Raw genomic sequence first — 22610 nt, forward strand, 5'->3', positions numbered from 1 at the left:
GAGGATGCCCCCTGTCTATGGTGATGGTAGAATCGCCTCTCCTCTAGGTGTAGAGGATGCCCCCTGTCTATGGTGATGGTAGAACGGCCTCTCCTTTAGGTGTAGAGGATACCCCCTGCCTATGGTGATAGTAGAACCTCCTCTCCTCTAGGTGTAGAGGATGCCCCCTGTCTATGGTGATGGTAGAACGGCCTCTCCTCTAGGTGTAGAGGATGCCCCCTGTCTATGGTGATGGTAGAACCTCCTCTCCTCTAGGTGTAGAAGATGCCCACTGTCTATGGTGATGGTAGAACCGCCTCTTCTCTAGGTGTAGAGGATGCCCCCTGTCTATGGTGATGGTAGAACCGCCTCTTCTCTAGGTGTAGAGGATGCCCCTGTCTATGGTGATGGTAGAACCTCCTCTCCTCTAGGTGTAGAGGTTGCCCCCTGTCTATGGTAATGGTAGATCCTCCTCTCCTCTAGGTGTAGAGGATTCCCCCTGTCTATGGTGATGGTAGAACCTCCTCTCCTCTAGGTGTAGAAGATGCCCACTGTCTATGGTGATGGTAGAACCGCCTCTTCTCTAGGTGTAGAGGATGCCCCCTGTCTATGGTGATGGTAGAACCGCCTCTTCTCTAGGTGTAGAGGATGCCCCTGTCTATGGTGATGGTAGAACCTCCTCTCCTCTAGGTGTAGAGTTTGCCCCCTGTCTATAGTGATGGTATAACCTCCTCTCCTCTAGGTGTAGAGGATGCCCCTGTCTATGGTGATGGTAGAACCTCCTCTCTTCTAGGTGTAGAGGATGCCCCCTGTCTATGGTGATGGTAGAACCGCCTCTTCTCTAGGTGTAGAGGATGCTCCCTGTCTATGGTGATGGTAGAACCGCCTCTTCTCTAGGTGTAGAGGATGCCCCCTGTCTATGGTGATGGTAGAACCGCCTCTTCTCTAGGTGTAGAGGATGTCTACAGGCCACAGGTATAAAAAGATATTTGGAGAGATCCGTGTACTGTCCATTTAGGTATCTGTACATTGTTATGAGGTCTCTCCTCAGCCGTCTTTTTCTGAGCGGTACAACCTCAAGTTAAGTTATGTATCATTATATTCTAGTCCTCCCATTCCCCTAATAATCTTGGTTTCTCTCGTCTGCGCCTGTTTCAGTTGTACTGTGTCCTTAATACACTGGTGGCCAAAACTGTATACAATGGGGCACATTGACTGAGAACAGTGCAGTGTGCACTATGTGCAGTTTGCCTGTGTAGTGTGCAGGGGGCGCCAGATTCAAGATTTGTGGCACCTGTTCTTCATGAATATTGCCCCCTCTGCACGTCTCCGACAGAGTGCACCACTTTTCTTTAGTGCACCTTTAACAGGGGGCGTGCAACACAATTCTGTTGCAAGCAGTTTCACTAAAAAGGACGTGCAAAGCCCGACAGAAAACTGGAGCACGGCCCATAGTAAATGTGCCCCAATATTCCATGATATGTCCTTATCATGAGAATCTATTCCTCTCTTGATACATCCCATAATTTTATTTGCTTTAGCAGCAGCCACTTGGCTCTGGTCACTAAAATAAAATTTACCATCCACCAATACCCCCAAGTCTTTTTCTACTGAAGTTTTACCAAGTAATTGAAGGTTTAGAACATAATTATACTTTTTGTTTCTATGGCCCAAGTGCATAACTTTACATTTATCTATATTAAACCTCATCAGCCATTTCTCCGCCCAATCCTCCAGTTTACACAAATTCATCTGTAACATTGTACTATCTGCCTCTGTATTATTACTTTACAGAGCTTAGTATCATCTGCAAATATTGAAACTCTGCACCTGAACGCTTTTCTGTACACAGTGCCGCTCTCCACACTTTTTTTGGATCGTTTTCTATAGGGAGATACTCCAGGATAGCATCTCTAACAAACCCCTCACATATTTTCTCCACAAACAAACGTTAAACTCACAGGTCTGTAGTTTCCAGAATCATTTTTTTTTGTCCTTCTAAAATATTGCTAAAGCAAAGAGTTGGGTTTTAATGCTGGCAACTGAGCAATACATGAACATCTGTCAACGAAGGACACCCGCTTTACCATAACAATCACCCCCCTGGTATAATACTATATAACAGCTCATCACTCACTTCTCATATTCCACGGTTTTCATCTTGAAGCAGTAATTTTCTAGGACGCGTCGAAGTTCATGCTTTTGGATCTGTCCGTTCTGATTGTAGTCAAAGAGGCGACAGGACCGAACAATGTTCTTCAGGTTCTTTGATATCTGTTGGCGGAAAAAAAAGAATAGAATTCAACCTAATAACAAAGAAATGATGTAACTAGCGGTGATAAAAAGCCTCCTATATACAATGCGTTCAATGACTAAAGATCTTCCCTTGGGTTACAGCGCTAATGTAGTAGGTACTGGTGAAGTACGCTTCATTTAGGCTTAAATTGATGTGATAGGAGACAAACGTTATTCCTTAAGGGCTTGTCTGGCCAGGGAAGTCCTATAAAATGGTTCAGAAAAACATGAAGGAAACAATGAAGTACTGCTGCACTTCTCGATCTTCTACTACTTCCTGCCGACTCTTAACAGACAGGAAATGAACACTCAGGCAATCAGAGAATGAATCAACAAAGTGGCCAGTGGTTGGCTCTGTGTTTATTTCCTGGAAGTAACAGGACCAAGAAGTGGAGACCAGAAGAATTCTCCTCCAAGAAATGTTTTATGGAAAACTGGTTAGTATTCTTAAGAGAAGAATATTACTTAAAATAGTAATATATTATATAGCGATACCAAGCTTTTAAATTTCCTTGTGACTTTCAAGACACTGAACAGTATCACTCAACCAATCGACAGATAAGATCAACAAAGTGTCCAGGGATTGGCTCTGTATGTTGAGAGGAACCAGTAAGTAGTGGGGGGGTCATATCGTAATTTGAGGCCTTGAGAAGCCTTCTGAGATCCATAATGTGCCACCTCCCGATTATAGCAAGGGGACTTAGTTACACTTCTCCAGAAGTGAGGATTGCATGGACCGCTTCATGTAGATTGGTTTTCTACTATGTAACATTTTAGAATATACCAAGAGAAGAAGACCTTTAGATAATGGACTGGGCAAGACCACCAGTTCCAGAGGCAACTTCCCAACTAGAACCCTACTCTGTAACGATGAGAAGCAAAAACTCTAGAACATTCTTCTACAGATGAGTTTGGCTGAAGTCTCTAGTCATGTTTCAAATCTTGACAGGGAAGCTTCCCGATTCTGGAGGAGATTTTATTTGCTTTGTGCAGGGAACCTTCCCTTGAAGACTTTAGGACACCAACTGAATCTCCAAATCTCCAGTACCTCCTAGAAACCACACTTTATGGCACACATACCACTAGATTATACCACTTATCTGGCTCCTTTCCTTCTCCCCCCTCCTGAACCAACATTTTCCACAAAAATTCCATAATGAATCAGACTTTTAAGAGCAAAACAAGAGATCGAAGAGGTTGTAGAGTCCAGAGGAGTCTATGAAGAGTAGCGAGTGGGCAATAGAGGAGAGACACACAAAGCATATCACGTTGTGACATGATCTCTAGAATTTGCATAGTTTCGAAAAGCTGTTGATCTTGTGACCCATCACTTGACATGTTCATCCAAGAGCAGAGGTAAGGAGAGTCACATCTTGAGGGAATTTTCCAGAAGTTATTTGTTGAGAAATATTTTAAGTTCCCAACATTGTTACGAGCTTCCACTTCACACGTGACAACCGCAATGCGAGTCACAATGTCAGTAGTGGCTTAGCGTCTGGGCCTAACCAGCCTTGACCCGACCAACGCTTGATATCCATGATAAATAGCGACGAGTCGGTGCTGCAGATCATTTAGGTCCCAAAGTGTCCTATTTAGATTTTTTTTCCATCACAGGGGCAGAACAACTAAACTGTAGGCAATACAGGCAGTCCCCGTGTTACGTACCAGATAGGTTCCATAGGTTTGTCCTTAAAGGGAACCTGTCACCAGGGACCTCATTTTCTCTAAAGACAGATTGTAAAAGCCCATGACACCTGCAGTGCAAAAATACATCTCTGCATTACAATATAATTGTGTGTTATAACTTACTTTTTGCATCCTGAAAAAACCCTGGGGTAGTCACAGGGGTTGGTCTTTGGTTTGCATGCATTTCAAAAAACAACATGTGACCTGTTTGAGCTGCAGGCTTTCTCCATGTTTGTGCTCCTGTACAGCTTGTCCCTCCCCCACTGATGTCAGGTTGACCAGGCTGTTACCTTTGAGAAGAAGCAGGAGGTGGAGCTGTACAGGAGCACAAAGGTGGGGGCCAAGCTCTCAGGAGTGATTAACACAGACAAGCCACATGTTGTTTTTTGAAATGCATCCAAACCAAAGTCCAGCCCCTGTGACTACCCCAGGATTTTGGCAGGGTGCAAGGTAAGTTATAACACACAATTATATTGTAATGCAAATGCTTAGAAAAGGCAAAAAGGCAGATGTGCACTGCTGGTCTGAAGGGCTTCTGCAACCTGTCTTTAGTGAAAATGAGGTCCCTGGTGACAGGTTCCCTTTAAGTTGAATTTGTATGTAAGTCGAAACTGTATATTTTATAATTGTAGATCAAGACAAAAAAAATTTTTTTGCCCCAGTGACAATTGGAGTTTCAACATTTTTTGCTGTAATGGGACCAAGGATTATCCATAAAGCTTCATTACAGACACCTTACAGCTGATCATTGTAGTCTGGGACCATAGTAACATCCAGAGACTTCAGCAAAGGTCAGATTAAGCAGAGAGGTCCGTCTTTAACTAGGGGACGTCTGTAAGTCGATTGTCCTTAAGTAGGGGACCGCCTGTATAGGATTCCTCACTAAACCATGCCCAACACTCCAAATCAATAATGGAACTATGGGGTGACTCTTTGAGTTTCGAAAGAACTAGGCTAAACCAGTCCTTGCCTCGATAGATTCTGTATAAACCCCCCCAAAAAAACTCTTTACGTCAAAGTTTACCACTCTGCTCTATTAACCGCTAAACTAAACTCCTTGTCCTTTGACTGACTTTGAAAATCGACCACAATCTCTCGCAGTTTATGGCTCCATTCCGGGGCTCCCGATACTCCTTCGCACTCGGAATATTTACATAACAATATGAAGCAGGCAATCAAAGCGGAAAATCGTTCCCCGGAGGGGCCCTTTTTATTGACATCTTCTGCGTAGTCTACACGGGTGAGCAGGTCAAGACGAAAACCATCCCCGGCATTCAGCTCCGTGACCCACCACCACCTCCGTGAGGACATGGATCGAACGTAAAGCCCCGGCAGTGCCCAGGAGGGTGATCCGGGACCATTTTATGGGCCATTGTTTTAGATTTTTTTATTTTTTTAATTTCTCTTTTTGCTTTATTGTCTTGAAATTGTCATTGTAGAAGAAAGACGAAGAAGATTAAAAAAAAAAAAGACACAGATGAGCAGATATCAAGAGACATTCGCTACTAAATGAACTGGAACAGGATAAGTATCTAGACAGTGAGGTTGTGCGTTCTGGCTGTATTCCTGCAGTAGCGCAGTCTAACTTGTCTTTCTCTATTGATTCCATCTGTTTACACTCTACAGAGTATTGGCGCCCTGCTGTGCATATATCCTATTTACCAGCTGGTAGCTTTGGAAGCCTTCCAGGCCCTGGCAGCCTGCCTAGAAAAACAAATGGAGTTTATTACTTTGTTCCTCTCCTGTTTTTAATTAACTGTACTGTCCAGTATGGCTAGTTGACTTGCATTTACATGAAATGGATTGGTTTAAGGGCGAGAAGGCATTCCCCCGCCGGGGCCCGGTCTTGTCCACGGACCTGTTGGTACAAACTTCTGCTGGGCCACGGATGGACATGGATCAGATACGTGTTATGAGATCAGATTATTTTGGAGGAACCAACAAGGGTGTAACCCATGGGCTTGGCACCCTGATGCAACTTTTCCTAATGCCCTTATACAGCTGCTATGGGGCCTGCGGTGTCAGGGGGCCCAGCAACCATACATAACATTACACTCAAGAATGGAGGATGTGCATTATTATATACATGTTATTCGGCACTTTGTACAGCATATTGGGGCACATTTACTAAGGGTCCACGAAATACATTTCCGTTGGGTTTCCCGAATTTTTCCGATTTGCGCCGCATTTAACTGGGGTTTTTGGCGCGCGCGATCGGAATTTTGGGGCATCGGCACTGGCTTTCACGCGACACAAATTGGAGGGGGTGGGCCGTCAGACCATCCGGCGGATTCGGATTTAACATTTAAAATTGTGTGGCAAGCCATGCACTCACATACACCGAGAATAAGAGGGTGAACTCGTCGGACAGTCCGGATCGGGGAGCGCAACAGGACCGGGTAAGTAAATGTGCCCCAATATGTATATAACAGTACATATCTTCCACAGTAAACAGCTAAACGGGCAGCTCGGATAAGAAATTTCGGGGATGGGACAGCAGGAAGGCAAGACTAGGTGTCTCTACTTCCGTCTACTTCGCTGATGTGGTCTGCAGCTACTGGGCTGCATTAACTCATATCTATCTGACAACCTCCCCCTGTGATAAGAAGATTGCCCGACAGTGAGTATATACATGTCAGTATGAGTGTATATAGGTGTGTATATGTGCATGTATTCTGTAGGTTTATATGCTGTATGTGTGTGTATATATATATATATATATATATATATATATATATAGTATATGTGGTGTGCATATACTACATGAGTGTATATACAGGCAGTCCCCGGGTTACATACAAGATAGGGTCTGGAGGTTTGTTCTTAAGTTGAATTTGTATGTAAGTCGAAACTGTATATTTTATAATGGAAGTTCTAGACAATTTTTTTTCTTTTGCCCCAGTGACAATTGGAGTTTCAAAATTTTTGGTGTAATTGGACCAAGAATTATCAATAAAGCTTCATTACAGACATCTTACAGCTGATCATTGCAGTCTGGGACTATAGTAATGCATCCAGAGAGCTTCACCAGAGGTCACAGTGGGCAGAGGGGTCCGTCTGTAACTATGGGTTGTCTGTAAGTCGGGTGTCCTTAAGTAGGGGACCGCCTGTATATGCTTATATATATGTATATTTATATATGTAGGTGTGTGTGTGTTTATATGCCCGATGTTTGTTTATATAAGCTTTATATTTATGTATATACTTTATATCTTTGTATATTCAGTATTTTGTGTATAAAGTCTATATACTCTGTGTATGTGTGTATACAGTATGTGTATATAACAATAGCTTAGATACAGCAGCTCAGATCTCTTGAACCTGGATTCCTATATAATTGCAGCTTAGATACAGCAGCTCAGCAATATGTACAGTATACACAATATTGCATGTATACCAGCTGTACACAGGAGAAGTGATTCTGTTATATCCAGTGATGTCTCCTCATGTAGTGAGAATGGAGGAAAAGGAGAACACTGTAACCCATCCAGCTGCATAATTCTCTGTAGCCTCAGTTACTCAACTTTATATTGACCAGCTACTACTTCTGACATTATCAGTTTAATGATCCCCTATGGGCACGGGAACATGTCTGTCAGAACCCATCTTGTACGTAACCTGGGGACTGCCTGTATAGGGCTTTGGAACTGGACCGAGTTGATATTGGACAAGTCAATGCATGAAACAAACCGTCTGTAAGGACCGGTGGGTGGTTAATTGTCTCGAATCTCCCTGAAAGGTTCCCTTTCAGCATCCTAGTGACCCAACCATAGCCATTAGTATCAGACTGGTGCGGTTCCGCCATGCACAACCCCACCAAAAGCCCCTCATCCAACCTTCCAATACTGGTCTGGTTTGCCTACTCCATAGTCATGCTACTGGGCATGGTAAAGGGGCGGACATTGGGACACATTTACTTACCCGGTCCAAGTAGTTCACAGAAAGTCCATGGGAAAGACTGACGAAAGTGCGATACGCAACCCTTAGTAAATAAGCCCCAGTGACTTAGGAAATGGATTCCTTCCAACAAAATTTTACCAATACATTGATCTAATTTACATAATTGCATATCATTGAGGCATGGCCTACAAATCCCTTAGGCTGCGGTCACACGTGGTGTTTTTAACCCATTTTTGGGCCGTTTTTAAGCAGTCTGTTAAAAAACGCATCCGTTTTTGACCAGTTTTAATTAAGATAATTGGTAAAACCTGTCAAAAATGGATGCGTTTTCAAAAACCGCATGCGTTTTTTTAATGAACTGCTTAAAAACGGGCCCATAACGGGTTAAAAACACCACGTGTCACCGCAGCCTAAGGGATTTGTAGACCATGCCTCAATGATATGCAATTATGTAAATTAGTCAAAGGCCACGTGTGACTGCAGTTTTAGGGTGATGCCGCACATGCGTTTTGAAACCGTTTTTGGTCCGTTTTTAAGCAATCTGTTAAAAAATGCATGCGGTAAAAAACCCATCCGTTTTTTGAAAACATCCGTTTTTGTCTGTTTTTTATTGCGCAAATTTGTAATACCTGTCAAAAACGGGTGCGTTTTCAAAACGGATTGCTTAAAAACGGACCAAAAATGGTTTCATCACCCTTCGGCCTCTGCTGAGATCGTATCATTCTTCAGGTGCCAGGAGGAGAGACTACCAGGGGCAAAAAACAAGCACGAATTTGTGAGTTTTTTTTGTGATTTATGAGATTTTCCCGCACGCGGATAGGCCACAGGCGTGTAACAGGTTAATAATTAGAATTCCGTTCCAATATATAAGACCTGGGGATACATTGTAGAATCGTCTCCCGCAGCCGTTCTTCATAGACTCGGGTGACCCCGCTCATCGCGTTCAGCGCCTTCCCTCTTCTCCCCGATAGAGCTTTATTTATAATGTCGGTATAATTTTGCCGAGACGTGATTAAAGTCAATATTTTAGCAGAAGACTTTTATTACACACCAGCCAAAAATTGTGCGCGCTTCTGCCGGACCCACCGGCAGTGAAGGGATTAACTAATGTACCATCAGCCCTCGTCTTTTCATCATCCAGACATGAGCGAGAGATACAGCCCGGGACGTGGTAATACTCTGCAGCGCCATCAAGAGGCGAAACGCTAATAAATCATACAAGAGTTGGCAATTATGAAAACAATATAATTTCCTAATATTTTTCATTCTACGGAATTCCAGTGGCGCTGAAGGAGCGGGGAGCCCGTGCCGGGGATGGAGGAGCGATCGCTTTGCTTGACAGAGTAGAAATATTAAATGATATGTAATAGGTCCTCTTAAAGGGATATTCCCACTATTGATCAATCTATGGTCAGAGTATATTAATAAGAAGGGAACGAGAGGTGCGGGATGTTTCACCCCCTCTCATCAACTACTAATCCTATGGAAAGGTCATTAGGAGTGAAGGAGACTTTAAAATGCACTTAATTATGATGCTGATAGGTTAATTTGGTAAATTCATTAAGCTTATTTCTTTAGAAACAGTGGCTGCATCCCCACCAACACCCACCAGGACACCTGTAGTATAAATGTAATGTGATTGGTGATGGGGGTACAGATACATCCTATTATAAGCTACAATATACTAGAACTAGAGAACAGTCAGAGTTGCATGCACTGATAATGACAATCTATCTTCTCCATTGTTGGACACTGCATAGTACTACTACTCCTATTCTGTATATATTGGCACAGTACAACTACTCCTATCCTGTATATATGGGCACAGCACAGTACTACTACTCCTATCCTGTATATATGGGCACAGTACTACTACTCCTATCCTGTATATATGGGCACAGCACAGTACTACTACTCCTATCCTGTATATATGGACACAGCACAGTACTACTACTCCTATCCTGTATATATGGATACAGCACAGTACTACTACTCCTATCCTGTATATATGAACACAGAACAGTACTACTACTCCTATCCTGTATATATGGATACAGCACAGTACTACTACTCCTATCCTGTATATATGAACACAGAACAGTACTACTACTCCTATCCTGTATATATGGGCACAGTACTACTACTCCTATCCTGTATATATGGGCACAGCACAGTACTACTACTCCTATCCTGTATACATGGGCACAGCACAGTACTACTACTCCTATCCTGTATATATGGGCACAGCACAGTACTACTACTCCTATCCTGTATATATGGGCACAGCACAGTACTACTACTCCTATCCTGTATATATGGGCACAGTACAACTACTCCTATCCTGTATATATGGGCACAGCACAGTACTACTACTCCTATCCTGTATATATGGGCACAGTACTACTACTCCTATCCTGTATATATGGGCACAGCACAGTACTACTACTCCTATCCTGTATATATAGGCAAAGCACAGTACTACTACTCCTATCCTGTATATATAGGCAAAGCACAGTACTACTACTCCTATCCTGTATATATGGGCACAGTACTACTACTCCTATCCTGTATATATGGGCACAGCACAGTACTACTACTCCTATCCTGTATACATGGGCACAGCACAGTACTACTACTCCTATCCTGTATATATGGGCACAGCACAGTACTACTACTCCTATCCTGTATATATGGGCACAGTACTACTACTCCTCTCCTGTATATATGGGCACAGCACAGTACTACTACTCCTATGCTGTATATATGGGCACAGCACAGTACTACTACTCCTATCCAGTATATATGGGCACAGCACAGTACTACTACTCCTATCCTGTATATATGGACACAGCACAGTACTAGTACTCCTATCCTGTATATATGAACACAGAACAGTACTACTACTCCTATCCTGTATATATGGACACAGCACAGTACTACTACTCCTATCCAGTATATATGGGCACAGCACAGTACTACTACTCCTATCCTGTATATATGGACACAGCACAGTACTACTACTCCTATCCTGTATATCCAGGATACTATACAGAGCTGTAGGAGCTGCGTAGCAATAAGCGATTATCACATAGAATCTTTGCTGCAAAAGTTAAAATCCCCTAAGAGTGGAAAAAGCAGCAGCGCCACCTGCAGGGCGGGATGGTGCATTGCACCTCATCAATGATATTGGTAACGATGTATTAATACTCTATGACTGCGATAAATGCTAATGAGTTAAATGTGGCAGGAAAATCACCCGATCTGCACGTTACAGCAGGATCAGGCAGCTGTAACAAGGTGTCTCTAATTACTACCTAATTAGCTAATCCTAATTAACCTAGATTTTAATTATCAGCAGCAAAAGCCGCCACTAACCTGAAAACCTGAGGGCAGCGTAATATAGCAGAGCGAGGTATGAGAATGCGAGAGACGCAGGAGGAACAGCACATGTCCCCACAAGGCCACCCCTTATAGTATTAGGGGTCTGCTCTGGGGGGGTCCCCACTATTAGGAGTCTGCTCTGGGGGGTCTCCAATATTAGGAGTCTGCTCTGGGGGGTCTCCAATATTAGGAGTCTGCTCTGGGGGGTCTCCAATATTAGGAGTCTGCTCTGGGGGGGGGGTCTCCACTATTAGGAGTCTGCTCTGGGGGGTCTCCAGTATTAGGAGTCTACTCTGGGGGGTCTCCAGTATTAGGAGTCTACTCTGGGGGGTCTCCAGTATTAGGAGTCTACTCTGGGGGGTCTCCAGTATTAGGAGTCTACTCTGGGGGGTCTCCAGTATTAGGAGTCTACTCTGGGGGGTCTCCACTATTAGGAGTCTGCTCTGGGGGGGGGGTCTCCACTATTAGGAGTCTGCTCTGGGGGGTCTCCAGTATTAGGAGTCTACTCTGGGGGGTCTCCAGTATTAGGAGTCTACTCTGGGGGGTCTCCAGTATTAGGAGTCTACTCTGGGGGGTCTCCACTATTAGGAGTCTACTCTGGGGGGTCTCCACTATTAGGAGTCTGCTCTGGGGGGGTCTCCACTATTAGGAGTCTGCTCTGGGGGGTCTCCAGTATTAGGAGTCTACTCTGGGGGGTCTCCAGTATTAGGAGTCTACTCTGGGGGGTCTCCACTATTAGGAGTCTACTCTGGGGGGTCTCCACTATTAGGAAAAAAACCAAAAAACAAGAGAGCTTATAGTTATGGCAAACAAATACACTTTATTCAAAAATACCACATACAAAATAAAATAAATCGATTGATAGATTACTTTCAGAAGGGATTCCTGAAAGTCAGAAATTGAGGGGGAACAAGACAGTGTCCCAGATGGAAATGGGACAAACACAGAGAACCTATGGCTCCCCTAACCCTGTATGTGCCCCCAAAAATTGTGCCAAGAAATATATCCAAAAATCTATAATGTCCAAAAGTAGGACTATAATGAAGGGCAGTGGACCTATATGTCGCAATAACTGTGCACTCAACCGGAGGTACCATCCGGTGCCTATACATCAAGTCAGAAAGCAAAGTCAAAAAAGCGGCCACACTTACCCAAAGGCATAATGTAGACGGCACAGAGGCAAACAGGGGGAGAGCCAGCAGGAATACCCCGACGCGCGTTTCGCACTGATGCTTCGTCAGGAGGTAATATCAAAATGTTGTGCTTATCTTAAATAGGCTCACACAGCGTATCCGTTTACAGACGCGCCTATCGCGTGACACGCCGGCTCCATGAGGTCGCGCCGGGCCCCCTAAAAGACCTTAAACTACAGCCGGTTCCGCGACACTTCCGTGATAAACATGACTGCAACCCCAGGGGACTCACAGTTAGGGGTATAGACAGGATTATCATGGGATCCAGGGGGGGTGACAAGAAGAAGAGACTCTTACAGAAAGAGTTGAGATGGATCACCCTCCTAGACACTGTGCAGCCGAAAGGTCTCAATGAGGCAACAAGCTTTAAACCTTTTTTATAATACTTGTCCATTTCCATCTGGGACACTGTCTTGTTCCCCCTCAATTTCTGACTTTCAGGAATCCCTTCTGAAAGTAATCTATCAATCGATTTATTTTATTTTGTATGTGGTATTTTTGAATAAAGTGTATTTGTTTGCCATAACTATAAGCTCTCTTGTTTTTTGGTTTTTGTGAGTTTTGGAGTTTGGAGGGTAGTTCATATTTTATATAGGGGCCCTTTTTTGGGGTCTCCACTATTAGGAGTCTGCTCTGGGGGGTCTCCAGTATTAGGAGTCTGCTCTGGGGGTTCTCCTGTATTTTGGGTCTGCTCTGGGGGTCTCCAGTATTAGGGGTCTGCTCTGGGGTCTCCAGTATTAGGAGTCTGCTCTGGGGGGTCTCCAGTATTATAGATCTGCTCTGGAGGTCTCCAGTATTAGGAGTCTACTCTGGGGGGGTCTCCACTATTAGGAGTCTACTCTGGGGGGTCTCCACTATTAGGAGTCTGCTCTGGGGGGGTCTCCACTATTAGGAGTCTGCTCTGGGGGGGTCTCCACTATTAGGAGTCTGCTCTGGGGGGGGTCTCCACTATTAGGAGTCTGCTCTGGGGGGTCTCCAGTATTAGGAGTCTGCTCTGGGGGGTCTCCAGTATTTTGGGTCTGCTCTGGGGGTCTCCAGTATTAGGGGTCTGCTCTGGGGTCTCCAGTATTAGGAGTCTGCTCTGGCGGTCTCCAGTATTAGGAGTCTGCTCTGGGGGTCTCCAGTATTAGGAGTCTGCTCTGGGGTCTCCAGTATTAGGAGTCTGCTCTGGCGGTCTCCAGTATTAGGAGTCTGCTCTGGGGGTCTCCAGTATTAGGGGTCTGCTCTGGGGTCTCCAGTATTAGGAGTCTGCTCTGGCGGTCTCCAGTATTAGGAGTCTGCTCTGGGGGTCTACAGTATTAGGGGTCTGCTCTGGGGGGGTCTCCACTATTAGGAGTCTGCTCTGGGGGGGGTCTCCACTATTAGGAGTCTGCTCTGGGGGGTCTCCAGTATTAGGAGTCTGCTCTGGGGGGTCTCCAGTATTTTGGGTCTGCTCTGGGGGTCTCCAGTATTAGGGGTCTGCTCTGGGGTCTCCAGTATTAGGAGTCTGCTCTGGCGGTCTCCAGTATTAGGAGTCTGCTCTGGGGGTCTCCAGTATTAGGAGTCTGCTCTGGGGTCTCCAGTATTAGGAGTCTGCTCTGGCGGTCTCCAGTATTAGGAGTCTGCTCTGGGGGTCTCCAGTATTAGGGGTCTGCTCTGGGGTCTCCAGTATTAGGAGTCTGCTCTGGCGGTCTCCAGTATTAGGAGTCTGCTCTGGGGGTCTACAGTATTAGGGGTCTGCTCTGGGGGGTCTCCAGTATTAGGAGTCTGCTCTGAGGGTCTCCAGTATTAGGAGTCTGCTCTGGGGGGGTCTCCAGTATTAGGAGTCTGCTCTGGGGGGGTCTCCAGTATTAGGAGTCTGCTCTGGGGGGGTCTCCAGTATTAGGAGTCTGCTCTGGGGGGGTCTCCAGTATTAGGAGTCTGCTCTGGGGGGGTCTCCAGTATTAGGAGTCTGCTCTGGGGGGGTCTCCAGTATTAGGAGTCTGCTCTGGGGGGGTCTCCAGTATTAGGAGTCTGCTCTGGGGGGGTCTCCAGTATTAGGAGTCTGCTCTGGGGGGGTCTCCAGTATTAGGAGTCTGCTCTGGGGGGGTCTCCAGTATTAGGAGTCTGCTCTGGGGGGGTCTCCAGTATTAGGAATCTGCTCTGGGGGTTCTCCTGTATTTTGGGTCTGCTCTGGGGGTCTACAGTATTAGGGGTCTGCTCTGGGGTCTCCAGTATTAGGAGTCTGCTCTGGGGGGTCTCCTGTATTTTGGGTCTGCTCTGGGGGGTCTCCAGTATTAGGAGTCTGCACTGGGGGGGTCTCCTGTATTTTGGGTCTGCTCTGGGAGGGTCTCCAGTATTAGGAGTCTGCTCTGGGGGGGGGGTCTCCAGTATTAGGAGTCTGCACTGGGGGGGTCTCCAGTATTAGGAGTCTGCTCTGGAGGTCTACAGTATTAGGAGTCTGCTCTGGGGTCTACAGTATTAAGAGTCTGCTCTGGGGTCTAGAGTATTAGGAGTCTGCTCTGGGGTCTACAGTATTAGGAGTCTGCTCTGGGGTCTACAGTATTAAGAGTCTGCTCTGGGGTCTACAGTATTAAGAGTCTGCTCTGGGGGGGGGGGGGGTCTCCAGTATTAGGAGTCTACTCTGGGGGTCTGTACTATTAGGAGTCTGCTCTAGGGGGGTCTCCAGTATTAGGAGTCTGCTCTGGGGGGTCTCCACTATTAGGAGTCTGCTCTGGGGATCTCCGCTATTAGGAGTCTGCTCTGGGGGGTCTCCACATTTAGGGGTCTGCTCTGGGGGGCTCCACTATTAGGGCTCTCCTCTGGGGGTCTCCACTATGAAGAGTCTGCTCTGGGGATCTCCACTATGAAGAGTCTGCTCTGGGGGTCTCCACTATGAAGAGTCTGCTCTGGGGGTCTCCACTATTAGGAGTCTGCTCTGGGGGGTCTCCACTATTAGAAGTCTGCTCTGGGGGGTCTCCAGTATTAGGATTTGAGAGTGTTCCTCGGGGGCGGGTATTAAAATGTCCTAACAATGAAGAACCAAATGTTGTACGGTAGGTTGTTTTGTCCCAACACTCTCTCTAGTAGTGCAGCCTCCCATGTATGCATGTTCTGTACATGACCAGCATGGATTTGAAGCCTTGGATGACCCAGTGAATGTTTTCACTCTCTTCCAGCAAGCAGAGATGTTACATATCATGATACATTAGTAACCAAAGTATAATATATATATATATATATATATATATATATATATATATATATATATATATATATATATATAATGTGAGACAACTACCCCCAAGCTCTTCTATATAGTAATCTAACAATACATAGTTGCCTGTACCATGGGGAACGCGCGGCGCCATACGTGCGGTAACAATGTGCCTCCTCGCCGTATCCATGAATTCATCAGCCTGGAAACACTTCACGTGTTACCTACTGGTGAGATAACACTAGCCGTGCTACAGGAGGCTGAGGCAGATGTCTCCTCTCCCTTCCACCCCTGGAAGGTGCAAATTCACACCTGCTACCCATCTCTGTATCATGTATGAAAAAAAAAGTGTCATTTACGCCAGATAAAATATAGTTAACTCTATGAGAACCACAAGACCCTGCATCGCATGTACTCATTAACATGGAGCCTTCAGAGCTGCCGTATGTAGGAGAACTTGTTTTTTTCTTGTGGGATGAGCTTTTTTAGGAACTATTCTAATGTACATTTAATGGGGCTCATTTACTAAGGGTCTGTCGGACGCATTTTCGTCGATTTCCGTTTTGCGTCAAATTACCCTGGGATTTTGGCACACGCAATCGGATTTTGGTGCAACGGCGCCGGCTTGCACAGGACACAAATCGGGGGGGCCTGGACGTCGGACAACCCGACGGATTCGGATAAACCGCGGAATTTAAAACAGGATTTGTGTCGCAAGATCAAGCACTTACATGCACCGGGACGAAGAAGGTGAACTCCGGCGGACCTCAGAACAGAAGCGAAGGATTCAAGAACACGGGCGCACGAGCTTAGTGAATTGCGGCAGACCCAAATCCTGGTCGGACAACGTGCCGAGGGATCGCGACAGGACCGGGTAAGTAAATCTGGCCCAATGTGTGTGAGTTCTTGTATATTTGTGGGATGAGGTGACATTTTCCTCAATGGTGCCGTTCTGAATTCCATATCTTTGGGTGAGGACTTGTTTTTGTGGGACGAGTTTAGATTTTCATTGGCGACGTTCTAAAGCACCCATCTTGTTTTTGAGGAATAGCTTTTTGTGAAACTGAGGTGACATTTTCATGGCGCCGTTCTTCTGTACAGACTTGTTTTTTGCGGGATCAGATGATATTTTCGTTGGCACATATCTTGTTTTTGCGGGATGAGTTGATACTTTAGTTGGCAGGGTTCTGATGTACTTATCTTGTCTGTAAGGGCTTGTTTTTGTGGAATGAGTAGGCATTTTCATTGGAACAGTTTTAAAAAAGAACATATCTTTTGTTTAAGGGCTTGATTTTGTGAGATACGTTGATATTTTCATTGGTACTGTTCAGGAACTTTATATCTTGAGTGTAAGGGCTTGTTTTTTGTGTGAAGAGCTAATATTTTCATTGGTACATAACTTGTGATATGTAACTAAGCATAGAGAACGGCTCTGACCTTCTCATGTCATTGCAAAGGAATGGACAACAACCGTTGCAAGTTATTAGCCTCATCATAGGAATTACTATTCTCCTTTTGAAAGGGATGTATCCTAGACTGGTCAGAATCCAGATTGGATGACACTATATCATATCATATGATAGCCCCATGACCTTTCATGATGCGCCTGATTTATGAGGCTGTTTCCTTTTATATGAGTGTTTAGAATATGTAAATCTGTGACATTTTTACCATTTGCTTTAGTCGGGTCTCCAGCTCGTTGAGAGTCATTACTTGGTTTGCTTGAGAACAGCTCCATCTGAAAAATCATGGAAATAATTATAAGCAAGAAGTCAATGGTATCAGGTCATCTTAAGAATTTCAAGGGGTTGTCCAGAAATGATTATAGATGGTTTATCCTCCATATACCTGGCAGGGTATTCTCTGATGTGTACTCCCTATACGTCTTCTCTGCTCTGATACCTTGTATTCAGGGCTTGTACTTGGCTGTACTACTACCATGGACAGCGCCAGGTTTCCCAAGTAAACACAACCCCGGCCACGTTGCTATGTTCCGTGTTTTGTCAGCTGCGTGTGTAACCACCTGCGGACTACTATGTGCAATAGACTGCAGGAGGTTACAAGGCAGATTTCTATAGATTTATAGGTCTATTATGTACAATGTAATATGTTAATTGTGCATCACCTACCTCCGCTTCACTAGGGACCCGCTGGTGCCAGCTCGGTGGAATTGTGCCAGAAACTCCAGATATGGGATTGTGCCGTTATCAAGGACGGGGATCTACGGAGAGAGAAGATAATATTGTAACAAGGTTGTCAGTACAGATTAGACTCCTGACTGCTGATCCCAGTGGTTGATGGGGTTGTACAAAGTTGGAAATTATCCCCTATCGTGCGGATAACAAGCTGATCGTTTAGGGTCTGACTGCTGGGAGCCCCACTGATCACAAGAATGGGATCTCGGCCATATAGAGAAAGGGGGTCACATTCTCGCCAAAAAGTGAAGCAGTGGGCTGAGTATCTGTCCTTCTGCTCCTTTTAATAGTAAGAGAGTGAACACAGCGCTCCTGTATCTCCACTGCTCCCATTCCCTTATAGGAATTCCCTTCCTTACCCTCATAGACTGTAAGCTCTTGTGTCACCCCCTCATAGACTGTAAGCTCTTGTGTCCCCCCTCATCCTCATAGACTGTAAGCTCTTGTGTCACCCCCTCATCCTCATAGACTGTAAGCTCTTGTGTCACCCCCTCATCCTCATAGACTGTAAGCTCTTGTGTCACCCCCTCATCCTCATAGACTGTAAGCTCTTGTGTCACCCCCTCATCCTCATAGACTGTAATCTCTTGTGATCAGGGCCCTCACTACTATTGTGCCTTATGACTTAAATCTGTAATGTCTTATTTTATATGTATATGATGGCGCTATATAAAGATTATTAACATGATAAACCCGGGACATTACTCATAGATCCAGGCACCGCGACTGTGGTAATCTTCTTATATTTATTATGCATGGGCTCCTCCCTTCTAAAATATACTTTTATAATTATGCTAATGAGCCAGAAGTGTGTTAAGAGAGCCCCTTGCAGTTTCACAGGATGTTACACTGCACAGAAGCACTCCCCACTGTGTGAAATTTGCATCAGGCAGAAGGAGCGGGTAGTGCTGAGGGAGCAGAGGAGACAGTTTAACAGCATATGAAGAAATGGCAAGGATGGGCTCTGGTAACAACCCCCAGAGCCCTTGGGACTCATTAGCATAATTATAAACTGTGATTTTTGGAAGAATAACAAATACAAGAAGATTACCACAGTCATGGTGCCTGTATCTATACACATTGGTGCCTAATACATGCCTCATTGGTGCTTCGAGGGCTTCTTCAGTTCCATCCTAAGCACAGGAGGATCAAAATCAGATTGTTTGGGATTTAGGATGTTTTGATGTGGTTGGTGGGCTCTAGTGAACACCCGGTCTGCTTCAGGGCCTATGATGTCATATTAATCAGTCACATGGCCATCAAATGAATGGGGGCTGAACTGCAATACCAAGCATAGCCACTATATAATATATGGCACTGTACTTGGTAAGGAGTGAAGAAACCATAACAATCGTCCAAACAATTGAAAAAAATGTTAATGGCCCTCGATCCCAGTTATCTTATACATTAAGAATTGGGGATCAATAGCAAAATCTTGGGGAGTGTTAACCCCCCCGCCCCCCCCTACACACACACACCCCACCCCAATTGTGAATTACAGGATCCATGTAGCAGTGAGACAGTTCCTTGCACTATAGGATGCAAATTTAAAGGGAATGCAAATTTAAAGGGGAGGCTATGGTCCAATTTTCCATGTCTGGGACACACCCTGGTGGAGAAGTGTGACCCCCTCATGAGTATCACTATGACCCCTCACCTTCGATAACAGCTCCTCAAACTGCGGAGGAGTGAGGGGGAGGATGAAGTTCTTCAGGACGCGGTAGAGCTGTCCTCTGGTCACCGTCAACGCCTGATCCACATCCAACGTCAGAAACGCGTTCTTCAGGTCTTCCGCAATCTCGTTGACCCTTTGGAAGATGATCCTTTCGATGTCTCGTAGGGAGAGGTCGGGATCGGGCACGGAGAGGACGGAGGAGCCTTCAATGAGAGAGACGGAGATGAGGAACTACAAGTCTGGACTACAGAAGTCGTGGGATCACCACCGACCTAAAATACTATCCGAAGGATCGACACGGAACACGGAAAAGTGATACTTTGTAGCTTATATACATTGAAGAACAAGTAGAATTTCAACGTTTTTTCCCTGACCCCTAGAGGAAGGAAGTAGGCGATCACGATGATCAGTGGTGAAGCGTGATGCACCTTACAGAAGATCTTAGCATTGGGGGAACATTGTCCAATTTCGATTTTGAGATATGTTAGAACAGAAACTTACGGAAAGAAGATCTTACGGACGATGCACTGCTGGCTCGCGACATTGTCCGGCACGGGGAGGAGGAGCGCGGCCGCTCGGTAAAGGCGATTCCCCGGGTGAGAGGACGCAGCTCATTGTAATGACCAGGGTTCATAATTTTGGATTGCATCTTTATTCTGTGGGGGAGTTAGGAAAAAGTCATAGAATTAGAGATAAAACGGCGACGGAACGTTACATGGGGTGATACTTTATCGAATTAAATGGCAATAAGATAAGTCATCAGGGAGACTTCAATCACTTTAAAATTGTAATTCATTACATCGCCTGATGTCTCTATATATTAGTAAGTAATCAGGACTCTCACTGTCAATCACTGTGTGTGGGCGGAGTAATCAGGACTCTTACTGTCAATCACTGTGTGGGCGGAATAATCAGGACTCTCACTGTCAATCACTGTGTGTGGGCGGAGTAATCAGGACTCTTACTGTCAATCACTGTGTGGGCGGAGTAATCAGGACTCTCACTGTCAATCACTGTGTGTGGGTGGAGTAATCAGGACTCTCCCTGTCAATCACTGTGTGTGGGCGGAGTAATCAGGACTCTTACTGTCAATCACTGTGTGGGCGGAGTAATCAGGACTCTCACTGTCAATCACTGTGTGTGGGTGGAGTAATCAGGACCCTCCCTGTCAATCACTGTGTGTGGGTGGAGTAATCAGGACTCTCCCTGTCAATCACTGTGTGTGGGCGGAGTAATCAGGACTCTCCATGTCAATCACTGTGTGTGGGCGGAAACCCTTACTGTCAGTCACAGTGTGGGCGGAGTAATAAGGACTCTCACTGTCAATCACTGTGTGTGGGAGGAGTAATCAGGACTCTCCCTGTCAATCACTGTGTGTGGGCGGGGTAATCAGGAATCTCACTGCCAATCATTGTGTGTGGGAGGAGTAATCAGGACCCTCACTCAATCACTGTGTGTGGGCAGAGACTCTCACTGTCAATCACTATGTGTGGGCGGAGTAATCATACCTCTCACTGTCAATAATCCTATGACCTGCCTCTCTGTTCAGTGCTTATAATCAGTATCCCTGCATTGTGACCCCTTTATACACCAACCAGAACCGGGGGTCCCAGGTCTAGAGTGAGGTGTTGGCTGTGCTCATAAACTGGGTGCTAACAAGGATCTGCCAATCACAGCGCTTGTTGCTTTTTTTAAACCTGTGTTGTAAAAATGAAAGCTCAATTGTGATTGGCAGCTGTGTATCAGTTCTGAGCCGTAGACACTATGGACGCCGCGGTATAGGGAGCGCCATGCTGGGGGTGACATTACCTGTGCACTGCCCGGGGCTCAGTCAGAAGCGCAGCTCATCCCGACACCGGGCTCCTCAGCATCCGGCATGTGTGTGTGTTTCCAAGACGCTGTTGCTGCGGGAACGTTTTCCGGCACAGTGGTTGGTCAGCACTGTCACGTGGCGGAGGGGAAGCTGAATCCCTATTGGTGGAAGGGTTACTATGGATGAGTGGGCGGGACACTAGTAGTACAGACTTTAGGGTGAATGGAAGGAGGGGGCGGGGTTATCTCCAGTCACGTGACCTTGTCTATCACTTTATATTATGTTTTATATAACTTTATACCATATTATACAGTAGTACTTCACTTTATATCATAGTATAACGTCACTTTATGCTATATTACTGTATTCTATCACTTTATATCATAGTATGACGTCACTTTATGCTATATTACTGTATTCTATCACTTTATATCATAGTATGACGTCACTTTATGCTATATTACTGTATTGTATCACTTTATAGCATAGTATGACGTCACTTTATGCTATATTACTGTATTCTATCACTTTATATCTTAGTATGACGTCACTTTATGCTATATTACTGTATTCTATCACTTTATATTATAATACAACGTCACTTTATACTATATTACTGTATTTGTCACTTTAGGTTATAGTAAATCTTATAACAGTATAATATCATGTGATTTTAGTCGAATATTTGCATCATGTTACTAAAGTGCCTCATTTTAATTTGTATCCTATGTTATTATCTCACGTATCTGTATTTGTTTTATTTTATGTTATTTCATACAATGTGATTTGGAGGATATTATACTATTTTATGTTATTTCGTCTTATGTTTATGACTTTTATACTATATCACGTTATTTTATGTCATCTTATATGTCATGTTATATTATCTCTGAGCCTAGAATATAATATATTACTTTATTTTTCCTTTATTTGTACTATCTAATCTATTTATTATTCTATAGTATACAATTTTTTTATGTTGAACTCTATTGTGTTATACTATATAATATGATTGTATACAATAGTGCGCCCTGTTTTACTGTATTTATAGCAGTGATGGGCAGTCCGGCTCTTCTTAGTGAGCTGGATCTTTAGGCTCCTGAACTGCTCCCTATTAAATATATAATAGGGAACCTCAGTCCAGCAATTGCCCCATTCCACACCACTTTTAAACCAAGCTTATCGGGTTAAAGGGGGCGTGGCAAGTCGGTTAGGGGTGGGGTTAAGTGAGGCATCGCTCCATGATGGGAGCCAACACCTGTCGTTCACTCCTGGGCCAGCTTATAGGGTCGGTTCGTTCGAGAATGAGCCTTCACTG

General features: G+C 44.9%; 1 protein-coding gene across 4 annotated transcripts in view; it reads right to left on the minus strand.

The window, feature by feature from the left end:
- The window catches only part of EFCAB6 (EF-hand calcium binding domain 6), an 89216-nt gene extending 67777 nt beyond the window's left edge, over positions 1 to 21439 (minus strand). For all 4 annotated transcript variants that reach the window (XM_072145362.1, XM_072145365.1, XM_072145364.1 and 1 more), the window contains exons 1-6: positions 21289 to 21439; positions 19981 to 20135; positions 19462 to 19682; positions 17739 to 17830; positions 17281 to 17347; positions 2117 to 2253 (exon numbers count right to left, since the gene is read on the minus strand). In XM_072145362.1, coding sequence (XP_072001463.1) covers positions 2117 to 2253; positions 17281 to 17347; positions 17739 to 17830; positions 19462 to 19682; positions 19981 to 20128 — 665 coding nt within the window. In that variant the 5' untranslated portion in view covers positions 20129 to 20135; positions 21289 to 21439. The remainder of the gene's footprint in view (positions 1 to 2116; positions 2254 to 17280; positions 17348 to 17738; positions 17831 to 19461; positions 19683 to 19980; positions 20136 to 21288) is intronic.
- Positions 21440 to 22610: the final 1171 nt, after the last annotated feature.

The sequence above is a fragment of the Engystomops pustulosus genome, chromosome 4, assembly GCF_040894005.1.
Source record: "Engystomops pustulosus chromosome 4, aEngPut4.maternal, whole genome shotgun sequence".
Lineage (NCBI taxonomy): Eukaryota > Metazoa > Chordata > Amphibia > Anura > Leptodactylidae > Engystomops > Engystomops pustulosus.